Here is a 20,186-nt window from a genome sequence, read left to right as displayed (position 1 = left end):
TTGCTACATTACAGAATTACATGTTTATGATTTTATAATAAAACATTTTGTCATAAAAGGGGCATTATTTGTGCCAGTCCTTGTATATATGTCAAATAATTATGTTGTCTACCTAAAACAAAAATGATGTTGTATGTCAGTTAGAGTTTAATAAAGTATATAAATATAAACATTTAAAATAATGATGTAAGCTTTAATAATATTTTTTTCTATAACTAATAACTCTATAACTAACAGTGGTATAGTTAGTATTGGCTGTTGTAACAGATAAACCTCAAAATCTCAGAGTCTACACAGACGTTTTTATCTGATTACATAAAACTGGAGAGTCTTTCCAAGAAATATATCACTCTCCTCCAAGGTAGAATTCGGGGACTCTAGCTCCTTCCAGCTTGTGGCTTTACCACCTTCAACTTTCTCAGCCTGGGGCAAACACAGGAAGGAGGATTTTGAAGGCTCAGGTTGAGAAATTTGCCCCTCACCACTGCTCACCTTCCATTGCCTACAATTCCGTCAGTCGATGTAGACTAGTCTTATGACCAGAGGAAACAGAAGGAGGTTTGGTAGCACCATGACGTCTTCTCCATGACCAATAAAGAAATAATAAAACTTAGTTTCCATTAAGAACAAGTAAATATAAAATACATAGCAACAATGGCTAAATTTTCTGTGTGCATCATGTTTTTAAAGTTTTATAAATCATAGTCACTTTAGGCCGTCGTTAGCTACCACCTCAAGGAAATGGGATGAGAGTCATTGTTAGTAATAATGGATGTAAATACATATTTTATGTTCTCAGCTGTGATTAGACTGTCTTTTTTTATAAATCATTTTTTATTGTTCTTCTACTACAGTCATCGCGATTTCTCCCCTTTTGCCCCCCTCCAGCCATCCTACTGCCCACTCCCACAGTTAATTTCCACACTGCTGTCCATGTCCTTTTTGTTTCTGTCTCGTAATGTAACTGACAAAGAGTTTGTGTTAAGAGTGAGAGAAGAGTCAGCTTTGCATTTTCTTGCACTTCACTTGTGCCTGTATTTTTACTATCTTCAAGTTCAGTTTCTTTGCAGGAGTCTTTTTTAAAGTTTCTGGTCCATTTTGTGAGGCTGTGTGTGTGTGTGTGTGTGTGTGTGTGTGTTTGAAAATCAGTTAATCCTTAAATCTACCACACCAGAGCTTACACTTACCTGAAAGTGTAAGGCTGTCACTGACAATTTCTCAGATTTATGCCATCCCTTCCCTTATGGTACCCCATATATGTAGCTCAAGACCATCTGATGTAGAGAGGGGATGGTGGTATCAGGATAAGTAAGCCCTTATATGAAACATTAGTCTGGCTTCATTTATGTTTTAAATATTTTGGGGCAAAAACCAATATAGAGTCCTGGTATTTTCCCTGCATCCCAGCAGCTGTCCATTATTCCCTGTAGAGTGCGTGCACTCTGGATCAGAATCCACTAACTTTAAAACACGAATATGTCAAAGGAAGTGCTCTTGTTAAAGACTGCAGTAAAAAGTCAGTGAAAATGTGGGGAATATGGGTGACTGAATCCTTTAGTTAACATAATATTGAGTCAAATATATGTTTTTATAGAGCTTTCAGATGTGTTGGAACAGCCTAGTTTATTTGTTTTAACTTTAGTAAATATAGAGAACTGAATCATGAATACAGTTTAGTCATTCTTTAATTTTCAGGGGCATTCAAAACAGCATGGGGTCGCTGCAGGTGGGCACTGATGGTTAAAATATTTCGGAGTTTTAAAAACAGAAACACCTTCTTACTCATTGAAAATTCCTGATTGTAAGCAATTGCTCCTTCAGAGAATGTCTGGCATTGCTTCAATGAATTAATTTTAAGCATCATTTTTCATTGCTGTGAGTGTGGACATTGAAAGTTATGCAGATTTTAGGTTCTCTGTAGATTCTTCAAACAAGTTTGTTTCTTTTTTTATATTTTTTTCCTTTTTAAAAAAATATTATTCAAGTACAGTTGTCTCCAAGGTGGGAACAAGTTTGTTTCTTGTTAGTGTTTGATTTACTATGTCTTATCAAATCTAAATTATATATATTTTAAGTATTTCTAAAAACTATGAAGTACCATCAAATATATCTTTTAAATGAAATAGATTGCACGATTCATCCTTATTTTGGTTACATAAAAGTGTGGGAAAAAGGCTTATCTTAGGGTTGACACAATACAATATATCCTTGTGTCTTCCAGCAAAGATTTCAGGATGTATTCCAGGATATGTAAAGTACTAGAAGGTTAATAGACCTTAAAGGAAAGCGATTTTAAAAAAAGACAAGATGACTATAAGTACTGATAAGGAGGAAAGATTGGGACTAGTACAGTAATAATACAGTAATAATTCAGAATTATTGAATCATATGCCTTAGAGCAGGGACTACAAGTTTGGGTTAAACTTTTTGACGTTAGTGTGAAAAGGAAACATTAATTTATTACTCAAACTGTCCACAAAATAAAATCAAAGCAATTTCTAGGGAGAGCATCCTATATTTTTGGCACTGAAATTATACATAAATGTCTTTGTATTATGTGAAGAATGATGTCTTATCAGTCACCTCAGAGTGCACACAATGCACTTCTTTTCCTTTCCTCTGAGGTGCACATAGCATGCGGAGGCAATAGAACTTGCTCCAGTGTCCAGTACAACACCCATTCTCTTTGCTTCTCTGCATTACTTTAGTTTGGTGGGGATCTTATAACAGGAGGAGAGAGAGATGAGCTGAACTTCCTTCAAACAAACCAAATGCTGTTTATTCCACACAAGCTTTTGGATGGCAATGAATCTAGACCATACCCCTTGGAGGTTGAGAAATGGAACTCTTCTATGCTGCTACTTACTTATGAACAGCATGCCTTAATGGAAAAGTGTCGATTTAACATCCTCTAATGGAAATTGAAGTTCTTCTGAAGAACATGTGCCTAAAGAGAAGGACACCTTGTTTGAGCTTGGCTCATAGACAGTATTCAGATATTTCCTAGGAAATAAGTTTGAATCACTTCTCACCTACAAGATGAATGGATGATACATTACCTAATTGTTTTGTTCCATAAATTACATCCACAGAAAGTTTAGCCTGGAAAAAAATTAATATAGGTGTAATTGGCTACTTATCTTGGCCCTAAAAATACCTCAGCACCCAAATCCTCGAATATCCATTTTTGGGTTACTTTCTGAATTTGGTATTATATTGTTTAAGATAAAGTAGTTGAGAAATATATACCAAAGCAACTGAGTGAGAAGGCTTGCCTTGTAACAAGAGTTGAAGGTGCATCTGCAAAAAGCAGTAACTTGAATGCAGCACATATGTAGGCTTTCTTTGTAGAGATAATTAACTAGAAGTAGTTCAGATCTGTTTCAGATTTTTCAGTTGTTCTTGGAATAAACAACTTGATTTTGATAATTTTCTTCTCAAATATTCAACTCACTAAGGTCTTGCTTTTTCTTAGGCTACACAGTAATCAAAGCCCTGTGTTATGTTAGTTGAGTAATTATGACAAATGAAATACTCCAGAACTTCACCAATAGTGGAATTCACAAAGACTACTCACACTTTTAAAGTGCATGAATCTAGCAAAAACGATGCCCAAGTTATCATTTTTGTTTTCAGCTCTTGATCGTCTTTCATTGGTCTTCTGGAGATCAAATCATTGCTTGGTTTGCAGCATTCACACTTGCATGTTCTCACTTTTCTAAATTCCTTGCAATTGTTTAATAGAGGAGATGGCTTCCCAACCAAGAATCAAATGATCAATTCATCAACAAATTCTTTTTGAGAACTTATGATAGGTCGTGGTAACTAAAATAAGAGGAAGAGTTTACTTTTAAAAGTAAATTCTCTTGTCTTTCTTTTGCTTTAACTGAACTGCTGTTTCTAAAGTCAATAATCCATATATATCATGATTTCATGTGATGTATGCAAAATGCCCTGGTTCAGACCTACCTGAACAGAGGCACTGTAAGCTATGGAAATGTGTCTTCTAACAAGCACCTAGGTGATCTTTAGGTGTGATAAAGGCTGTTAATCATTGTCCTAGAATTCAGAGCTTCTCAGATTTTAATGTGCATGTGAATTATCTAGGGACCTTGTTAAAATACAGGTCCTCTTTTAGTAGCTCTTTTAGTGGTGCCTGTGATTCTACATTTCTAACAGACTCCAGGGGACAATGACATTTGCAGAACTCATTTTCAGTTGATTGCCATATGGAATGAGATTTAGACAAATTATACCATTGCTGGCTCTGGGCAGATGTGACAGAGTTGCCAAGACAAAGTGCCTCAGTGCACTCACAATTGTTTATTGTTTTGGAAAAAGAAGTATTGTATGTCTGTTGAGATCCTGGAAGCAGAGAACTGATCAAGTAGAAGGGTCATAGTGAGATAAATTGTCATGTAATAAAATGCATTGGAAAAAAAAAAAAGGAATGAAATTGTGTGGGCATTGTATTACTGTTATTGTGCAAAAATGGAGGGTCTACACTTAGTGATATTAAATGGTGAGCAGTCTATACCACCTTGAATCTCACAGGTTTATATTCATGGTCACACCATCAGCATATCAGAAAATAAGGTGCCATCCTCTGGCTATTGCTAAGGTTTTTCATTGGCCAGGGTTCATTGGGACCATCATTATGTCAAGGTCCCAGGTCCTTTGACCATTTATTCTCTTAGCTACAAGCTGTATGATTTCTTCTATTCTTTAATGAGAAGCAGAGATGTTGAGGCTGTATTTGAAGTGTATCTAAAGAGGAATCAAGTAACCTTCTAGGCTGAGGTTGAGGAGCCTAAAGAGAGGCAGGTGTTCAAGATTAGAAGAGGAGTTGGTGCAGCTAGTGAAACAGCTCTGGAGGATGTGATCAGATTAGTTATAGGGGTATTGTGTAATAGCATGCCTTTCTTCACATATGAGGGAGGAAGATAAAAATGAGTACAGAGAAAAGTAAATTTGATGGTAGAAAATGTCTTTTTTGAAACTACAGGAGTTTGGAGAAGGAAAAGATTATTGCTAAGAAAGTTAGCCAGAAAATATTTCTAGGAGGAAGGGTAATTGCTTCTGTTGCACTAAATGTGGCTGAGTGGTATGATAAGATAAAACTAATTTGATTTTGACAACTTATTAAGTACCTTAGCAAGATATCAGTTTTAAAAGGGCTCTGCTACAGGAGGTGTGAGGATAAAAGCAAAATTTAATGGGCTGATAAATGAATGGAAAGAGGAAATGAATACTTTAACATATGCTTCTCTTTAAAAAAAAATGGGCAGTGACCAGTAAAGTCTAAACTCCTATTTCAAAGCTTTTCCAAGTTTTGTTCTACCACATCTATCTAATCTTATTCCCTATATCTTTAATATATAGCGTTCTTCTCAAGTAAGACTGGTCTCCTTACTGGCTTGGAAAACATCATATCCATTTCTACATGTCAATAATCATGCTATTATGTTTTGTCTATGTTGCTGGAACTTCTTGCTTTCTTTCTTTCTCCCCTACTGTACAAAAGATGTGCTCCAAAATTGTTAGAGAAGAAAGGAGAGTGTGTGGATCTTGAATATTTCCTGCCTTAGGTAAAAGTTGGTGTGGGAATTAGAAAGAAAGCCTGCTTGTGTAGGAGGGAGGCATGGCATCCAGCCAAGAATTTCAACAGAATAACAATCATTTAAAAGACTCAAAAATCTGTAAGTACCATCTACCCAAGAACTAATGGCAGTTCCTAACCTTACACAAAGATATCTGGATACCTAACCTTATGCAAAGATACCTGTTACCTCCAGAGCTTATTGGCATGTCTCTTTATTACTTAAATCATCTTCTGTGTTCTTCCTTAAATTTATCATTTTCCCCATGCAACATTCTATATTTTGTACTATGGTTATCTCTCCTAATAACAAATGATCATTATGTGATATTTAAAACTAGGTTTTTCATTGGTTACTGCTGTTCTATTAGATTGTTATTATTTATTTAGCATTTAGCCACCTCACTCTTCATTCTTTTTTAAGGGCTTTTTTTTTAGATTTTATTTATTCATTTTTAGAGAGAGGGGAAGAGAGGGAAAAAAAGAGGGAGAGAAACATCATTGTGTGGTTGCCTCTCATGCACCCCTTACTGGGACCTGGCCCATAGCCTAGGCATGTGCACTGATTAGGAATCGAACCAGCAACCCTTTGTTTTACAATTTGGCGCTCAGTCCACTGAGCCACACCAGCCAGGGCTCACTCTTCATTCTTATAGTAGTTCTAATAGTTTGACTTTTAATTCTCTTACATTTTCTTGCTAGAATCATATTCTCTGTAAGTGATGACATAATTTAGCATCTGCCTTTGTAATATTATCTCTTCTTTCTTTTTTTGTTATCTACAGTAATGCCCCTTTATTCACTGTGCATATGTTCCAAGACCCCCAGTGCATGCCTGAAATTGTGGATAGTACCAACTCCTATATATATTATGTTTTTTCCTATGCATATATAACTATGATAAAGTTAATTTCTAAATTAGTCACAGTAAGAGATTAATGCCAATAACTATAATAAAAAAGTACAATTATAATATGTATTGTAATAAGTTATATGTGTGTGCATAAAGTAAAGTACGTGGTACTTGAACATGAGCAGTGTGACACCATCAAGCCGATAAACCCAACGGGCTACTAAGTGACGAGAGGGTGGAAGCAGACCCAGCAAGGATACGCTGGGCAATGGTAGGATTCATGTTCCTTCAGGACAGAGCAGAGCAGCTGACATTTCATCATGCCACTCAGGAAAACATGAAATTCAAAATGTATGTGTTTTTTATTTCTGGAATTTCCCCTTGAATATTTTTAGATGTGTTGATCATGGATAATGGAATCTGTGGAAAGCAAACCTTAGATTGGCAGCAGGGGTGGGGGCAGGACTGCAGTTTGTTGGCTTTGTCTCCCAACAAAACACTGAGCAGCAACAAGGAGAGTTGACATTATTCCTTTGTCCTAAACTGATTAAGATATGAACATTTATGGAACCCCATCATTATCCTTTTTTCCTCTTTTCTCCTTCATACACTTCCACCCATGAGTAAACAAAAGCTTTTACTAAAAGAAGATTGAATTGATTTGCTTCATTTGAAAGTAATCACATTTTTCTTAGGAACTACCTGAGAAACACTACCTGGTAGTGTTTCATGTTTATTTTTTTTCTACGTAACTGACACTTTCTATAGACTTGTTATTATGAGCATCATCTGAACAGTGCTTGTACCACGAGGTAACAGAAGAATTGAAGTTTGTTCGCCTTTACGAAAATGAACCCACGGTATAGTCATTTAGCTGCTCTGGTAGACCTACTATCAGCTCCTGCTCCCCAAAGCTGCCCATGTGCCTAAAGTTAACAGCTCCCTCCCCCATTTTTTATTGTTTTTCTAATTTGAGAAGACTAAAAAGCTAAATCAAAACTGCTCAGAATTATGTGTAAAATGAAAACAGATTAGATATCAGTGAGAATAGGAACATTTTCTTTTAATAAAGAGCCTAGCAAAAAAAGGACATCTAATGGACAGCATGCAGAATACAGACAACAGTTGCATACTGTTCTTATGGAATGTGATCGAGGTGTTAAACATTGCTACAGCAGCAATCATATTACTATATATATATATCAAATTAACACCTAGTATATCTTAAATTTATACAATGTTATATGTCAAATATGGTCAGTAAAAATAAAGTTAAAAACATATTTTTAAAAAATTTTGTTGATGCTATTACCAACGTGCCTACACCTGCCCTTCCTTTGCCTACCTGTTTGTTGGATTTCCTGGGTTTGCTTATGTTTCCAGCATAATGTTGTTGCTTATGTTTGGAGTTTGGGGTTCCTGAGTCTCCTTGAAAGTGCTGTGTTTATGTGTCAGAGTAAATCCTCATTACTGAGAACATTCTTGCACCTCCGAAAAGTAACTTTTGTGACAGGCTGCCTTTTTTCTGATGGTTGCCTCTTTGTGGGTGGAACTGAAAATTCTATAATGTGTTACATACTGACTGCACACACATTTTACAGCTAATTACCATTATCTGACAGTCTTATTCTCAAGGACTACATTTCTTTCATTGTGTGTAGTGTTTATACTTAAATGTCCTTATACAGTCCTTTAATTCACTGCATCTAATTAGCAATCATAAGAAAACTGACTGTGACAGCTCCCAACACTGAATTACCAACTTCTTCAATATCGGTTCTACCTGCACACATTATCTTAGTTTGCATTTATTCAGTGTGTTTTCTCTTCTGATGTGATCTCATACTTCATAAATTTCCTGGACATTAACTGGGACTTTAATGATCACATGGCTTGCTCTCAGATTTGGAGTTAACAGCAGAAGCTATAGCATTTTGGACCTTTTCTATGGACTAACTGTTTTGATGACCTCCGATAAAATCATTCTCCTAAGCAGGACAAATATCAATGCAATAAACCACAGATCCCATGTGCTTATGACACTGATAAAAAATGCATGGCTAACAATGACCAGCAACTTTTGCTGAACCATTGCATTCATTTCCCTCCCAAACTTCTCACTGGCAGAAAATAAAGGTCCCGAATTCTATGAGAGATAAAAAGTTGTTTAAAAGATACTAAAAGCTTTGTTAGACAATTTTAAAAAAGATTTTATGTATTTGTTTTTAGAGAGAGGGGAAGGGAGGGAGACAGGGAGAGAAACATCAATGTGTGGTTACCTCTCATGCGCCCCCTGCTGGGGACTTGGCCCACAACCCAGGCATGTGTCCTGATTGGGAGTTGAACCAGCGACCCTTTGGTTCTCAGGCTGGTGCTCAATCCTCTGAGCCACACCAGCCAGGGCTGTTAGCCAATTAAATAGCTCTAAATATAGTGCCAAAAGAAGTTTGGCAGTTGCGATATGTATTCAAATTATGATACTTAGATGATGAGTGATAATGCAAATCTGATTTCAATTCTGAAAGTTTTAGCTTGTTAACCAAATGTTGAGATTTAACCATTCAATCCCCTCCGATTAAATTTATCATTTTGTTTTTAAAAGATGAAATGAGAAATAATCCTTAAACATCCTTGGTAGGTGACCTATAAGTAATGGGCATTGATAGTCCAATGTTTATTATGGTAACTGCTCTTTTTGCCCAGCACTGGGAATTGGTTCTGCCACTTCAGGGCTCAAAGGCAATTTCACATTTTGTTTTGCTCTCTTTCCTCCCTGAAGCTGGTATTCCAGCAAACACTGTATTTGTCATTTTGTGAACACATAACTTCCAGGGAACTAGAAACTTTGAACTACAGACATGTCTGCTCTTTCTACTTATTTCCATTCTTAACTTTTATTTTTCTGCCTTAAATAAATGACTTCTTGTGTTAATTCATATAACTACTACACATTTTCCTTCAGTTGAAGCTATGTGATGTGCATTCACAATCTAATAAACAAAGGATATTTAAACATTAAGAGATGATAAAATGTTATATCTAGACAGTTTTGCAGAGTCAATTTACAGTTTTTCTTTTATATTTAAGGTGACGACCCTTGTTAACACAAGCAACAAAGGCCCATCTGGTAAAAAGAAAGGGAGGTCAAAGAAAGCCCATGTACTGGCTGCGTCTGTAGAGCAAGCCACTCAGAACTTCCTGGAAAAGGGGGAACAGATCGCTAAGGAGAGTCAAGATCTCAAAGAAGAATTGATTGCTGCTGTGGAAGATGTGCGCAAACAAGGTAGGCAGAGTAATCGTGTTCAAGGGAGATGCGTATGAGTGAGTAAACCATGGATATCTCTCTAGAATCAGTGCATATTTGGTCTTTCCTTCCCTGCTCTCTATCTGCATTTGTCTTTTTAAAATATTTGCTAGAATTAGGTCAATGGACGAATAGAGGTGTTTTTTTTCCTGTGGCAGTACAGCATAGCTGCACTCCAGCGCTGATGTTACTTCAAAGTCTTCAAGTTGTTTTCTCTCAGTAGATGAAAACAGACTCTTGAGAACAGGATGAGAAGACCTCATGCTGACAGAGACAACAAACGCCAGGATTTTAAAGATGAAGGGAGGAGAAAATTAAAGTCATGTAATAAATTATTGTTGCTTCGTATGGTTCCCCAACTGGTACTCTCAGTCACAACTTTCTTCCAAAATCTAGCTCTCTGGTCATTGATGGATTGATCAGTTATCTAGCTAACTAGTTAGCTAAAATACTATTTATTCACCATATTTAAAAAATTTGTGTTAAAATATATAAAAATAAAATGTACCACTTACCTGATTTTTAGTGTACACTTCGGTAATGTAAAGTATACTCACCTCGTTGCATGAACTTTTTCATCTGGCAGAACTCAAACTGTGTCCCTATTATACAAAACTCCCCACTCCCCTTTCTCCCTAGCCCCTGGCAACCACCAGTCCCTAGGCTACCTTCTCAAAGCATTTGCCTATTTGGCATCTTTAGCTGAAAATTCTAAGGCACTGTGAAATTAAAACAGAAATCTTCTCCCCAGCCTGGCCTCCCTCCTGCATTTTTTACCTCTAATGGCCACATATTTGTATCTAGTTGCACATTGCAGAAATCTTGTTATATCATTCTTGTCATTTCCCTCTTCTTCCAGATATAATCTATTATATACTCCCATAGATTTTAACTCCTAAATATCTCTGAAATGGATGAATTCCTATTTCAGTTATTTAAAAAATATTTTAGCGGCCTCAGGGCCTTTGTGCATGCTGTTTCCTCTCACACAGTTAGGGATGTCTCCCTCTGCATATCCCAGCTGAAGGTACACCTTCCCAGGGAAACCCTTCCTGCGATGGCCCTTTTCCTTGTCACTGCACAGGATTGTTTAATATTTGTGGGCTGACTGGAATGATAACTTTCTTTCTTGCCAAAGTATAAATCAATAAAAACATAGACCATACCATGTGTCTTTCACTGATCATTGATTTGCAATGTTTAATACTCATAAAATTTCAATAAACATTTGTTGAGAGTGAATAAAGGTATAGATGAAAGAAATTTCTCTTTTCTTTCTTCTTATAAACCTGCCAACTCAAAAATGCACAACTGGATATTCAGACCTGGGAAAGAGCAACCCTCCTTCTGCCACAACCACCACCTTCTGCACACAGCCACCTTATCCCCCTGCCAGGTCACTTCCTTTCATTACTCTAACATAAATGTTACTTTAATTTGTAATGCTAACACATATTTTATTCAATGTGGATGGAGTATATTTCTATATATATTTTAGTGATGTGTAACCTTACAAGTTTTTAAGTGTTATTGAAAACTGGTGTTCCAGCCCTGGCTGGCATAGCTCAGTGGATTGAGCTCGGACTGTGAACCAAAGTGTCACAGGTTCGATTCCCAGCCAGGGTACATGCCTGGGTTGCAGGCTATAACCCCCAGCAACCGCACATTGATGTTTCTCTCTCTCTCTATCTCCCTCCCTTCCCTCTCTAAAAATAAATAAATAAAATCTTTAAAAAAAAAAGAAAGAAAACTGGTGTTCCTTCTGAACTACAGATGGACATTTGTTTGTTTTCATGCATCTGTAGCCTGGATAATTTCTTTTCCTTCCTTCTTTTCTTTCTTTTTTTTTTTTTTAGGTTGGCTGATGTAATTAATTGCACACATTTAAAGCATGCAATCTGATAAGTTTTGACAAATGCGTGTACCATGAAACCATCACCATACTCAAGAGTGGGCTGTTCCCAGTGGAGAGGGTCTGACCTACTGGTCCCCAGTCTACTTCCTCAAAGAATTTATAATTTACAGTGATGTGTTTTCTTCAACACCTTTTAGTTTCTTCAACAACCTCATCTTTCCCTTATTTTTTCTTGCAGGAAGGTAGTTTGATACTTTTTGTAGAAATTAATATTTTTGTTTTCTTGACACTTATACAAAATGGTGTTTTTGACAATTTTTGGCTAGACTGTCCTAGTAGTATTAGAGCAAAAACTTTTACAGATGCTAATTTAAGGCAGCTTACCATGGTGACTCTTTCTAGAGAATATTTTAAACTCCCCCTATATTGTTTGTATTCATTTCTTGTTACAGAAAAATTATGCATCATAAATGGTACCTCTGTGTCACCTGTGTAACACACACTGCCACCTGTCTCTTTCTCTGAACAGTGTCTAGTTCAAGGAGACATTACTATATTATACAAAATGACAAACATTTTCCTGCAAAAGTCCTACCTCCTGTTTCTGTCACTCATCAATGTCTCCCATACCCTCAGTGGCCTGTCCTGTGAGCAAGGTGCCTCTCTGCCCCGACGACCACCCTCAGGCTCTCCTTCCAATCCTGTGCCCACTGGTTCTCTTATCTGCCTTCTTCCCCTTCCCGGCTCATTACTGCGTGATGTTCCTTGCACTGTCTGGCTTTGCCCAGTTTTCCTGTGTGGCCATTACCCAGGTTTTATTAACAAACAAGAGCATGGCTTGATATTCACAGAGATGGGGAGAGAATGGAATGTGAGAGGAACAAATGAGTAGTAAGACAGGAGTATTTTGTTATGGGAAAATTTAAAAAACTGTTTTTCCTTCTATTAGAATTTTTCATTCTAGTATGTAAGGTGATATTCAGCAATTATGGAAAAACTCACATTTAGAAACAATTTTCTCCTTTAAAGTGGCTTTAGCATCCTTATATTCTTATTTATTAAATAATATGTAGTGTAGAAACTAATCTATTAGAAGTGGTCTTTTGTTATTGAATTGTTTTCACTTTTTTAAATCAAATGATCAAAAGTAGTGCCACTTTAAAAAATTCAGCATGAGTAGATGACACATGTTTTAATATTGCCCATCTTCATTTTCAGATTTTTTTAATCCTTACCCAAGGACATTTTTTCATTGCTTTTAGACAGGAAGGGAGAGAGCAAAACATTAGTTAAGTTGTTGGTTTCTGTCCACTGAAGTGATATTTTAGAAAGATTAATTTGACAACTTCATGAAAAGCTGGCTAACTCAGAAAAAGGCTAGACTCAGATATTGTTTGGGTGTAACTATAATATTGCAAGAAAAAAAAACACAATACTTTGAAAGTCTAGGATTGGGGTAGTGGCAAAGGGAACAGAAATAAGAAACTAAATGTTAGAGGCATTGCAAAAAATGAATAAACAAGTTGCCACTTGTTGAAGGAAAGAGAGGAGCAAACATTTATTCTAAGTTTTTGGCCCAGGACAACTTAATTGGTACATCTTAAGAAGTGACAGGGATGAACAGAGAGAACCAATTTGATTTTAAACATTGATGAATGAGGGGAACTGCCTAGCAGATGGTTAAAGCTATGGAAATGGAACTTTGGGGAATCAGAGGAATGTGGAATTCCCTGGAGTTGATAAATGAAGCTTTCAGAGACAGAGCTTTCTTTGAGTATTTGCAGTAAAGAGATAGGGAAGAATAGAGGGATATAGGTATAATTTTTGGAAGAAAATCCAAAGAGATGGGAAGGTGGAACAGAAATAAATTATATCTGGAAGGCATACCTCGAAATGTGACCAGAGAGCCAAGAGTACAGAGTCTTGAAATTCAGGGAAATATGTTGCAAATGAGACAGTGATCAGTGCAGATGCCAGAGTGTTGTTGCAATTATGTCAAATTCTTCAGAGATCATGGAGGATGAACAATAAGAAAATGCCTTGGATTTTGCTAAGGAGTTGTCATTAATTATATTTAAAATGTGCATTTTCAGGAAGCTACAGGGACCATAGCTAAATATAAAGAAGGAAAAGATGCTGCAAGAACAGAATGGCTGGTGAAGTAAAGGATACATACAGGAAAGGGAAACCGTACCCTTCTTGGGTCATCGCTGAATTATCTCCTGCAAATATTTCACTTTGCTCCTACAGATATTTGGGACTCTAATAAGAAACCATGTGTTATAATTATTTTGTGTATTCCTGAAGCTTGGCTCAATGCCTGGTGCATAGTGAATACTTAATGCATGATTCAGAAGATTGTCACAGATGGAAAGAGAGACATAGAAGAGTAATAGGAAAAACATTAAGGACAAGTAAAGAACACAATTGTTTGCTTGCTTACTTATTTTGTTTGACTCTAGTCAGAGCTGTCAGAGCATAGATCAATGGAGGGAGCCAGCAGAGAGAGCAATTGTAGAAACCAAGGGATAAAGTCAGGTTGGCGGCATGAGGTAATACATTTTATGAGGTGTGACATTTCTTTATCTAGAAAACTGGTAGGGAGTAGGGAGGAGAAATTATCCAAAAATGGGTTTATATAAAACATGAGAACCACAGCAGATTGGATGGAATTATCTCAGTTGTTTTGAATGTAAAGAGGAGGTAGTTTTAATGGACCATGGATATCTAATATTTGACCACTATTGCAGATTTTTTAAAATATATGTATCTGTCATTGGCATCTGTGTTGTTCTCTCATATGTTTCTAAGGCATTTTATTTATTGAATACAATGAACTGTTATGCCTTCCTTGGGTGCAGCTAAAAAGACCAATTTATAACAGGCCTTACTGTCTAAGAATTTTTTATTTAATTTGTTTATCTGGCATGTAGTTGCATCTGCTAGCAATGGGATGCTCACATATTGTCTTGGTGAATCTTCTTAGATTTAAAGTAGATCCAAAAGCTGTCCTTTGAAAGATAGGCACTGCTGTTCATGTTTATCAATTAGTAGGTCCATTCAATGGTGTAACAGCTTTTGATTGTAAGCCATTTCATTTTTATGTTCCCACACCCTCTTTCTTAAGCCATGAGACACTTGCTTGGGTTTCCTGTTTTCAGCCACCAACCTTCTCTGATTGTCCACTCTCTGTCTGGTACATAGTGTATAATTGTTTAATTGTGATCATGTTTCATCAACACAATTAAGACATGGCTCAGCTACCATGACGTGTAGACAGAGAGGTACAATGGCTTAACCCAATTTTCAGAGGGATCTCATGAAGCTAAGTGACAAGAAAGTATAGATAAAAGAGGTAGCTCCCTGACAGAGTCATTTCCTCAATCAAAGATATAGTCAAACCATCCACTGCCTATTTAGGCTTTTCTTTGTTTTAACACAATCTCAAATGTGGACTGATATAGTGGCATCAACTAGTTCCACTATTGTTGTTTGTTTCCCCAGACAATATTTATTGAGTAACAGAGGACCAGTAAGCCGAGACAGAATAAGACTGAGAATGAATAGTACAGGGAGAGAGAAAGGTGTTTTCACATTTCTGAAGAGAGAGTAGCCTGTGCTTCCTGATGACCTGGTGGCACAGGTCATCCCACTCCCCCCACTTGTCCTTTTTCTCAACTATTCCTTACTTTGTGCCTCTACGCTTTGCATACTGAATGCTTGCGTGCCCTAGAGATATTGGACTTCCTCTTCTGTGCTATGCTGCTGACTACCCTTGTATGGGTGGTACTAGGTTTTGAGGTGGAGTCCTATTGGTCATGGGGTGAGATTTCATTCCCCTGTGGTTGGAGGCTAGGTGAGCAGGTCTGTACTGACAGGGATCAGCTTCAGGGAAGTAAAGAATTCTGTGACAGAAAATGAGCATTTGAGAGGCAGATCCTATGCTACAGAGGGAAAGAGAACTCACTTCTCTCTATGATCTCCCCTTTTTGAGCTTGGACTTTGCTAAGTCTAGATCCATTAGTTTTTTAAATAATATTTTTTCAAGTAATATCATAAAGTACACATTTATCAGTTCAACCAAGGGCAGACCTTAAAGTCTCACTGGCAAGTGTCTCGGAGTGCAGCTGAGCTGGGGATCCGAAGCCCTGCTGTGTCCGTACACTGCTGCTCACTGCTCTTCCCATGGTTGATCCTTTCCCTCCACATCAAGGCTTCCTTTCCAAGTGTTTCTTAGAGAAGTTCACAAACCACCTGGTTCAAAAACACCTGGGTGAGGATGGGAAATATCTATCAAATTAAAATATCTGGCTTAGCCCAAACCTAGATTCAGTATGGCAAGATAACACTAGAACAAATCTCTTTTTCTGAATAGTACCCCAAATGCATCCTAATGTTTTCAAAGATTGAAAATCACTGAGTCTAAGTTCATTATACCTTTATACATATCATCATTAGTTAGTCTTTTTTTCATTGAAAATGATTTTAACATTGGTAGTACTTTTAACTGTTGCATATTTGACTAAATAAAATAAATTTGTATGGCAAAGTTTGAAAGCCCAGTTGAGGGCTCACGAATAACCTTTGTCAGTGATTTTTAACCTTCTGCATCACATGGCACATACAATCTCATTATTAAAATTCTTTGATACACCAAACATATTTTTTTCTTATCTGACAAAAAACAGGTATAGTTTTGATTCATGCACACCAGATGGCCATCATCATGTTGGCTGTTCATTTTTTTATTTAACAATCTAAGGGAAAAGAGGTCAGTGCCCCTGACTAAATAGTCAGTTATTGCATGTTTTTAAAAATATTTGTAGTACAGTGGTTAAAAATCTGAAAATCACTGCTCTGTGTCAACCTGGAGTTCTTTGTGTGGCCCTTGTTGCAACATATCAGGAGATGATGGCAGATTCTATTCTTTTACCCCTCTCTCTGAAGCCCTTGGCTTTTGAAAATGCCATAATCTTTCACAAGAATAACAACAGCCCCCATTTATTGGTTGCCACTTCCTTCATAAGACGTTTTTCATATTGTCTCAACATCATTCTGTTAGTCATTTGAAGTATTATTATCCGTATTTTATAAACATTATTGATGCTGAACAATGTTCATGTGCATGAATTGACTAATTCAACAACAGCTATTTAGTACTTACTATGCACAGGCATTATTTTGGGTGCTGGGAATGTAGAATAAAGAAAAACAGATAATCTCTGACTATAGGACTATTGCACTCTGAGTTGAAACAGGCAATTAATAAGTAAAAAATTAAGCAGAGTGATATCAGACTAAGAGAAGTATGATTTAAAAATGGGATGACCAAAACCTTGATGCATGAAAGAATCAATTCATGTAGAGCCTAATATTAAAATTTAAAAAATTTCTTCTGTGAAAGACAATGAAGACAAGCCATAGGTTGGGAGAAAATGTTTTGAAGTTACATATTTTATAAATTTCTTGTCATAAAGAACTCCTAAAAATCAACAATAAGAAAAGGAACAATTAAAAAATGTATGAAGACCTGAACATACCTGTTATCCAAGAAGATGTACAGATGGCAAATAATTATATGAAAAAAATTCAACATCATTTGTCATTAGGGAAATGCAAATTAAAGCAACAACGAGATTTCACTGTATGACTCCTAGAATCAATAAAATTTCCCAAATTGACAACAGTGGACATTAGCAAGGATGTGGAATGACAGATATTTTCATTCATTCAGACACAAAATGATGCATCTATTTTGAAAGATGGTTTGACGTTTTTTTTTTTTTTACATAGAACTAATCCAGTTAACTTCTATCTAGGTATTTACTCCATTGAATTGAAAACTCAATTGACACAAAATTACCTAACCCTGTTTAATTTTTTAAAATAAACTTTTTATTTTAGAATAATTTTAGATTTTCAGATAGTATGGAAAGTTCCCATATACTCAGTTCATCCTATTACTAATACCTAACATCACTGATGCACATTTGTCACAATTAATGATCCAGTATTAATACATTGTTAATTGAAGTGTGCAATAATAATAAAAAAACACTTTCTGCTGATGTGCTTAGCAGAAATGGCAAGAACAAACACCACATGGAGGCTGAAATATTCTTATCCTTACACTGCCTTACAAAGAGTGGTAAATCATACCTCTGTATATATCAAATGAGAGATCTAGATTGCCAATTCAGGACTGTTTCCTTCAATGCATTTTACTGAGGTCCAAACTTGTCAGCCTAAGTGAAACTATTCTTTCCTTTCACAGAAAAGATGTAAAGAGGCTTTCAAGGATAATACAAAACACAGTAAGAAAGAAAATAGAAATCCAAGGTGAAAAAGAAAGAAGGCAAGGTCAGAGACTATGTATAGAGGAGCAGGAACATGGCTAATGCATATACACATTAGTGCCCAGGCATGCTCTGAGTGCTTATCCACCCAGGGCAGGCAAGGGGACAGGAGGGGCAGAGTGGGGTGGCAGCAGACCCGGTTTAAAGCCCAACTTTGCAGTTGTTATGCCGCATGTGCTGTGTGTCTTAGGCAGGCTACTTACTCCCTCTGCATGAGTGTTTGCCTGAGTTAAGTGGGGGTGGTCACGCGCAGAATTTAGAGACTGTTGTGTAGAGCAAATGATCTGATGCTTTAGAGCCTTTGCCATCAGCCCTAGCATGGGGCAGGCTCTAAAACCTGGGGGCCATTGCTTTTATTGTTATCATTGTTGCTGTATTTGCTACAACTGGGCTCTTATGCTTTCTAACAGACCAGTTGTAAATGTAAAGTTTTATGACCTTTGTTATCACAATATATTATCTTTCAGGTAAACCACTAAATTACCTACATTTCATTTGAAATCCAATTTGTTTGAAGGGAAATTCCTTAGACTGAACATCTGACCCCAGCCATGCATGAGAGGAAATAGTCTACATTCCCACAAAAAGATAAAGAAACCTGGTCACCAAGCATTTCCTCTCTAATAGCTAAGTCTGTAATTCAATCAAAAATGCATTTGACATGAACATATTGAGTAACAACAGGATAAGATTGTCTAAGAAGCTGATTTGCGGATGCATCCCTAATTATGATACATGCTGGCAATTTGAGGCAGCCCAAATTGGTCTTCATTAGCAGGGGTCCCGCAGAAACTGAGACGGGGGGAGCATGCTTCTAGATGGGATTCTACTTTGGAAAACCAAATAAATGGGGCAAGACAAAAAGCATCTAAAACCAAGTTGAATCTTATTAAGGGCATGCTTACTTAAGGTCACAGAAGACCAGCACTCTAGAGTGACTTATAGGCAATGGAAGAATCAGATCTTATGATCAATCGTGGAGATGCCACCCCAGCATTTCAAGGCTGAGCAGATATTATACCCATCTCAAGCTGAAAACAGATTTTCAGTTAAAATAGAAAGGAAATGAGACAGGAAAGGCAGGAGATGAATGACTTCTTTTTAAACCGAGTCAGTGCCTAATACTGTATATCTATTCTCATGTTCCCATGGATCACAAAAAAAGAAAGAAAGAAAAAGAGAGAGAGAAAGAAAGGAAGAAAAGGAAGGAAGGGAGGAAGAAAGAAAGAAGAAGAAAGAGAAAGAAAGAGAAGAAAGAAAGAGCAAGCCACTTCGTCTCCCAAAGGCTAGTCCCTCCACTGGAGTTCATGGTCCCTTCCTCTGTCCCCTTTTGGATGACCAACTGCACTTGAGTGATCATCCCACTCTGGAAATATCTGTTTCTTCCTTTCTATTGGAACAGTCCAAACAACGACAAATGTGTATGTTAAGACCAAAAAAAAAACAAAAAACTTCCTAATTGCAAACTCCCTCCAATGACTGCCTCATTTTTTTGTTTTTTTAATATAGAATTTTTTGAGGAATAATCCATACTCACTTATTCAATTTTCTTACTCCACAATCACTTTTATTTTTATTGTGCAGTATAATATATCCAGAATTACACCAGTAATAAGAAAACCAGAATGCAGCCCCCTCTGCTTAATAAATAAAACATTTTGCAATGAGTGGAAGCTTCCTGCTTCCTCCTCAGTGTCAGTATTTACTTCTCTTCTTGCTTCCACTGCCCAGCCTGGTCCAGGGAACCACAGTCCTGAATGTGGCTGTCCATAGTTCTTATCCATTTTCACATCATTTATTAGGAAAATATTAAAACAGATGGCAAAGTTAAAATAATTTTACAGGGAATTCCTGTATCTGCAAAACCACCGCCTAAATTTGCCATAATATTTTGCTATACTTGCTCTATCACAAATCTGTTTTCTGGAGTTAAAAAATTAAATTTCCTACATATGAGTAGCCCTTTTTTCCCTCCACACTCTTCTGGCTCTCAGTTGACCACGCCGTGGAACCTGCTGTGGTCAGAGCCATTGGGTTCGGCTGTTGGGCACATCTGGCCATGTCTACCTCTGCATCCTTGCTCAGTGTCTCAATAGCATCACATGGAGTTGACAACCACCCTGAGCCATCCTCTTTTCTCACCTCTTTTCACTTCAGCAATACTACCTTTTTCTCTTACCTCTTTCTGGTCCCACATCTTAAAATTCTGACTATTTGAA

General features: G+C 36.9%; 1 protein-coding gene across 4 annotated transcripts in view; it reads left to right on the top strand.

Annotated features, from left to right (window-relative positions):
* CTNNA2 (catenin alpha 2) overlaps window positions 1-20,186 on the top strand; it is a 1,104,880-nt gene that overhangs the window by 212,903 nt on the left and 871,791 nt on the right. For all 4 annotated transcript variants that reach the window (XM_045827749.1, XM_045827747.1, XM_045827750.1 and 1 more), the window contains exon 3: window positions 9,540-9,735. In XM_045827749.1, the coding sequence (XP_045683705.1) occupies window positions 9,540-9,735 (196 nt within the window). The remainder of the gene's footprint in view (window positions 1-9,539; window positions 9,736-20,186) is intronic.

Source organism: Phyllostomus hastatus, unplaced genomic scaffold (assembly GCF_019186645.2).
Source record: "Phyllostomus hastatus isolate PE091 unplaced genomic scaffold, TTU_PhHast_1.1 phas_scaffold_78, whole genome shotgun sequence".
In the NCBI taxonomy this organism is placed as follows: Eukaryota; Metazoa; Chordata; class Mammalia; order Chiroptera; family Phyllostomidae; genus Phyllostomus; species Phyllostomus hastatus.
The sequence above is the reverse complement of the archived record's forward strand: the minus strand, read 5'-3'. Positions and strand labels throughout refer to the sequence as shown.